Source organism: Lactuca serriola, chromosome 6 (assembly GCF_051521515.1).
Source record: "Lactuca serriola cultivar US96UC23 chromosome 6, Lser_US96UC23_V15, whole genome shotgun sequence".
NCBI classification, from domain to species: domain Eukaryota; kingdom Viridiplantae; phylum Streptophyta; class Magnoliopsida; order Asterales; family Asteraceae; genus Lactuca; species Lactuca serriola.
This window is the reverse complement of record NC_136413.1, coordinates 24,843,971-24,850,081: the sequence shown is the minus strand read 5'-3', so window position 1 is coordinate 24,850,081 and position 6,111 is coordinate 24,843,971. Positions and strand designations below refer to the sequence as shown.

At 33.5% G+C, this 6,111-nt stretch overlaps 1 protein-coding gene across 1 annotated transcript; it reads left to right on the top strand.

The window, feature by feature from the left end:
- Positions 1–594: 594 nt before the first annotated feature.
- On the top strand, positions 595–2,240 carry ATOEP16-2 (Mitochondrial import inner membrane translocase subunit Tim17/Tim22/Tim23 family protein). The gene is made up of 7 exons (XM_079007613.1): positions 595–1,031; positions 1,120–1,171; positions 1,385–1,444; positions 1,544–1,575; positions 1,683–1,716; positions 1,806–1,873; positions 1,988–2,240. Exons 1-7 carry the CDS (start codon positions 903–905, stop codon positions 2,129–2,131), a joined length of 519 nt encoding a protein of 172 aa, XP_078863739.1. The 5' UTR covers positions 595–902; the 3' UTR covers positions 2,132–2,240.
- The last annotated feature ends 3,871 nt before the right edge of the window (positions 2,241–6,111 follow it).

Genomic DNA, 6,111 nt, shown 5'->3' with positions numbered 1-6,111 from the left:
TCTATAGGTAAATTTTCTTTTCTTTAGTTTAGTAATAGAAATAGAAAGTATTCTATCAAATGGAATTGCTACTTGCAATATCCGGTAAACAATTTGTTGATCTTTTGCTCTAGTTCTTGCTAGATTGTTGTTTATAAAATTTGGTTGGTTGCTACAAAAAAGAAAAATCTAGGAGCATTTACAATCCCGAATTCAATAAGAGAGCTAAATATGATGAAAAATCTTGTTATCAGATGGAAACTTTATTATTATAAAATTCTACATTTACATTTAATAGATTTGAAATTTACATTTAATAGATTTGAAGTTAAATGACTATTAACTCTTGAATGAAAAAAAAGTTATAACTAAAATTTATATAAATACTATAAATTAACTTTTATAATGTTTTATTGGACTTTATAGAATTAAATACATTATAAAAAATATATATTGAAATATTAAAAAATTATAAAAACATCCAATTAAACTCTATAAAATTTAATATGGATATTTAAAATCTATTTTACTAATACATTTTATTAGTTTTAAATTTATTTATTAAATTAGCTAAAAAACTTTGCAGAATAAAATCCAAAAACCTACAAGAGTTTTATCTATTTTCGGTATCAATAAAGTTTGGATCAGTTCCAGTTTATACCATCCATCAGATAGTCCAATCAAGTAGCAACACTCTCAAACACGTGTAGGCAGGATCCGGTTAACCGCCAACACCATCGGCTTCTCGTCCCTCAGCGATGACACGTCTGAAATAACAACGACACACGTGTCATCTCACACCTCTTTCTTCTCCTTACTCCTTCCACTTCTCGCCATTTTCATTGAAATTTGTAAGCTCTGCAACTACGTACCACTCTCTCTCTCTCTCTCTCTCTCTCTCTCTCTCTCACTGTGCATCGACAATGGGCCACAACTTGGAGACTCGATCGTTGATGGATGAAATTAGAAGCTTCGATAGGAATGGAGGTTTCTTCGATTTAGGTCACCCCCTTCTCAATCGTATGGCCGACAGCTTCATCAAGGCCGCCGGTGTACGCCCCTCTCTCTCTCTCTCTCTCTCTCTCTCTCACACACACTGATCTTCAGGTTGAGATTAATTAATCGAACTGTTGCGTACAGATTGGAGCAGTCCAGGCAGTGTCGCGGGAGGGATATTTCACCCTTACCGAAGGTAATCCTAAACTCTTATTGCACTTATGAATTAATTGCCATTAGTGCCAGATTCTCAAGTTATTGATCTGTTCTCAGTCATACAAGATGCTAATATATATGGATCCTTACTAAATCGAACTTTGAAAGCAGACATGAATTCATCTCTCTGTTACATCGAAATTTGAAGATATATACATGGTTCTTGATTTAGAGTTTATATAATCTTTCGCAGATGGAGATTCGACTGCCTTCCCTGCTACCCAGAGGAAACATCGCTTGTCGGAACTCAAAGGTACGTACGAACAACTCAAATCTTGCTACAACTATGGAGCATGCATGTCATAAGACGAGGATCATAATGTTTTACTGATAATTTCACCTTCATTTCCAGGAGAAACCAACAAGAAATCTGTTGAAGCGTTGGTATGTTCGTTGCTACAAATTACTATAGATATATTACTATCCATGTGTTGTTAATTCTAGCATAGTAATTAACTTCTTGATTTTTTTATGTATTTGGATGTTTTCAGGTTAAAGGCACAGGGAAAGAGTCTCTCCAATGGGGTAAACTCATTGATCATCATCCCCATCAGTGTCATGAGAACTATATATAGAACTACGCGTATGCTAACAATTGAAGTTTAACACCTCAGGTCTTGCTGCTGGGATGTATTCAGGTGTTACATATGGATTAAAAGAAGCTCGAGGAGTTCATGATTGGGTAATTATGATTAAAAAGAACTTCCATATATATATATATATATATATATATGAGCATGTTTTGATATAGTCTTGATGGGTAGTTTTGGTAAGAGCTTGTTTGTTTTTGATGCAGAAAAACAGTGCGATGGCAGGAGCGATCACTGGTGCAGCTTTATCATTAACGTTTGATGATTCTTCTCATGAACAGATTGTGCATGCTGCCATAACAGGTGCGGCTATATCCACGGCTGCTAATCTTTTGACTGGGATATTCTAGAATTCTAGGGTTTTTCATTTGAATATTTTCTTTGTTTAGTATGGATCTCCCAGTGTTGCTTTTTATTTAGTTATATCTTGTTTGAATGAAGATATGGAGTTTAATTCTACGTAATATGGTTAAGTTTAGATCTTTAATGCTATTATGTGTGTATATATAATGCTATGATTCATTAAAAGTAAAGGTTACAAGTTGGATTTCCCATGCTATCAAGTTTTGTTAATTCCCATCTTTCATTGGTCTTGCTTGAGCTGATATCTGTCCAAGAAATGTTTATTTGCGAAGTAAAATGTTTTTGTTTGTGATCCGTTTTGATGAAAAATGTCGACTAGAACTTTATATGGTTCTAATAGACCCATCATATGATCATAAGCCTTTCGTATTGTAATCGAGTTAACCCTCTATATATTTTTGGATCTTTATAGTCTCGACTCTCACGTTGATGATAATAACATCCAAAACCGGTTTATTATTTGCGAAGTGTCTTGCAATTGATCAGTGAATTAAGGAACAAACAAAATAAATAAAATTATTCTACCCTTAAGCTAAATAGATCTTAAAACTTATAGTGATAATTAAAAAAAGAAAGCGCGACAGCAAATGTTTCTTTCGGATAAAAATAGCAACAATTTGCTGATAGGAAGGAATGCGAGGCAACATGATTCTTGTGTAAGAATAGCAACAATTGGCGGATAGGAAGGAATACTAAGCAACTTGATTCTTTTAAAAATAAATAGGTGTTTGGTTTAGCTTAGCTTTTGAAAGGCCACAAGTTTTAAAAAAAAAAAATCAAAGATAAAAGATATTTGCCAAAAGATTTTTAAAAACTAATTTTGGATTTTAGACAGAAGGAAAATCAATTTTTTGGAAAAGTCAGAAAAACTAATTTTTTTGCAACCTTTTCAAAAATGACTTTTAGTCTCTAAAAAACTAAAAAGCTAAGTCAAACACCAAACACCTAAAGATCATAACTATTGTAACATAATTATTATGCCTCGACAAAAATAGCAACAATTTGTAGATAGGAAGGAATATATGAACCAATTTGATTCTTTAATATTAAAGATGATACAGGTAATGTAATGCGGTAATGTGATTTGTCTTTCTTTTGAAAATTTGGATATGGCAATCCGCATCACATCTTTCACTGTTACAATGTCAAACGCAACTAAAATATTTAATCAGTTTCATAATTATTTTCTAAAATATTTAAGCATGAATTACAAATAAAAGGTCCTAATGTTTCAACTTAAACGTTTTAAAAGGCTAAATTTTAAAATTTTGAAAGTGTTAAATTCTAGTTATATAAGGATGTACAACCATTATCAAAACATAAGTAAAAAAATGAAAGCACTACATAGACATCACTTTTGAACATTTGAAATCATGAAAGTATAAGACACATGTATTCTTGGGTAATAACCCACCTCACTGGCGGTTTAATAACAAGCTCATTGCATTCCTAAGGTCGGAGTACTTACTCGTTACCTAAGGTTAATAATAGTTGGTTTAATTACCCTTTAAATGTTCAATAAGTCACTTATTAAGTTTTTAATCTCGAACTTGAAATTTTGTTATTTCTTATTCATCCGATCGTAAAAAGACAGAGAACAAAACTATAGTTAATTTTGACTTGTATTGCAAAGGTTACAAGGCAAACAAGTTTGGCCCAACATCGTGTTACTGGACCGAGTGTAGCACATGTCATTATTAGAGGTGCACAAAAATCGATCCTGAACCGGTCCTGGATCGGTCCTAAGTCGATCTTTTTTTTTTTTTGGAGCGGTCTTTTTTAGACTGGTCCCGATCGGTCCTCGGTCGGTCTTTTTTCGATCTCGTCTTCTTTTGGATCGGTCTTTTTATGGATCGGTTTTCCTATAAACTAGTCCGATACCGGTTTTTTTTCGGTTCGGTTTCGGTTTTTTTGTTTTCGGTTCGGTTTCGGATTTTTTTCGGGTTGGGTTTCGGATTTTTCCAGGTTTCGATTTTTCTAGTTTTTTATTTCACTTCAATTGTCTTATGATACATTTCATAACATTATAAATCATCATCCATCAAATACATATGTAATAATTCCAAGATTTCATAACTTCGACATATCATTAACATATAAACTTAAAAATTAAGTTCATAATATTACATAGAAAACAAAGAGAAATTAGGTTCATAACATTGCATAAAAGACTTAGTAAATATAAATAAGTTCATAACATTAGTGATAATTTCTAAAACATAAACATATCATCAGAATGTCATATCCGGTGGGAAATTCCAAAAGTTGTAGTTGTTGTCGGAATACGGAACTTCTTGGTCGGGGTTGGAGTAATCTTGGCCGGGAGTGATGTTAGATGATGTACCTGTAAAATTTGCATTGCGTGCTTCTTGAGTGTCGACAATATCTTCATCAACATCGGTGTTAGTGTATGATGACACTTTCGCGCCTCTTTTTTCCATTTCATCTACCAAAATCTCGGTTTCCATATGGGTTAACCCTTCTTCAAGATCCGCGCTATTTTGTGCTCTCTCCATTGAATCATAGTAGTCCTTTAGCATCACCGACATATGCACCGATTCATCAGTTAGCATACACCTTCGAGCACTTAATATCCTGCCACTAAGAGAAAAACAACATTTCGAAGCTACGCTACTAGCTTGGACCGTTAGTACATCCCTAGCCATTGAGGCTAGGACTTTATATTGACCTAATCGTTCTCTATCTTCCCACCACTTTAAAACATCCAATTGTGAAAATTGTTCATCGGTTATATTAGAAGCGTAATCAGAATCTTTATACATTGAAAGTTCATCTAAAGACATTTGATTGTATCTTGGACGTTTTGATTGACTATCCCTAAACCATAAGGATCTGATACTCAAGGAACTAGGTGGCCTCATGATAGAGGTTGAAGAACTAGTTTGTTGAGTTGGTGGCCTCGGGATAAAAGTTGACGAATTTCGAATTGCATATTCATTATCATATATCATATATAATTGTTTAATCGTGTCTTCAAAAACTGATATATTTTTAGTTATGTCAATATCATCTGATCCCAAAAGATTGCCGATACTAAGTATACTATCTGTTACACCTTTAAAATTCACATATGGATTTAGTGCTGAAGCGATCATAAAAATCGGTGGAAATTCTTCAAAATATTTTTCAAGCTTTTACATCATTAGAGAAACAATTTTCTCCCATTGCAGAGTCCAATCCATCTCGGTAATATCCGCATCGTATTCATGGGGAATATGTTCTCTATGATATTCGCTTAATAAATCTTTTTGTTTTAATAAACGTTCAATCATTAAGTAAAGAGAGTTCCACCTAGTTGGCAAATCCGCGACCATTTTTAAAGCTCTTTTTCCTTTCCTTTTGCAAAATTGTTTGTATTTTTGTTGTTCAATAGGCCCACTTCTAAAAATTGATGCATTTAGATCTCTAAATGTTGAAAGACGAGTTTCCATTACTGAAACACCATGTTGAATAGCCAAATTGAAAATATGACAACAACATCGCACATGATAAAATTTACCATCACATATTGGATTTAAAGCTCGTTTCACTCGATTCATTGGATTAGTATTGTTCCTAGCATTGTCGAGTGTTATAGAAAGTATTTTATCTTTTATACCAAAAGCGTTCATGATTCTAATTAAAATCTCATATATTTGTTCACCCCCGTATGGGTGAGGAAATTGTTCAAAAGCAAGAATTCGTTTATGCATAATCCATGTTTTTGGATCGATCCAATGTACCGTGATCCAAATAAATGATAGAGCGGTACCATGTGGAGCGGTCCAAACGTCGGTGGTTAAAGAGACTCTTCCCGAGAAGCTCGTAAAGAATCTCTTTAAATCCTCATGGATTTTTTTAAATTTGTTCATTGCATCACGTTTTAGGGTTGTACGACTTACATGACAATAATCTGGTTGTAGAGCTTTCTTGATGAATCTAATACTCGGCCGAGAGAAAAAATCAA

What these genes read in the sequence shown, in the direction of transcription:
- ATOEP16-2 (XM_079007613.1), top strand. Translation starts at nt 903, where the DNA reads ATGGGCCACAACTTGGAGACTCGATCGTTGATGGATGAAATTAGAAGC. An exon ending in GCTTCATCAAGGCCGCCGGT is followed by an intron (nt 1,032 to 1,119) that starts GTACGCCCCTCT and finishes TGTTGCGTACAG; the next exon opens with ATTGGAGCAGTCCAGGCAGT. An exon ending in ATATTTCACCCTTACCGAAG is followed by an intron (nt 1,172 to 1,384) that starts GTAATCCTAAAC and finishes AATCTTTCGCAG; the next exon opens with ATGGAGATTCGACTGCCTTC.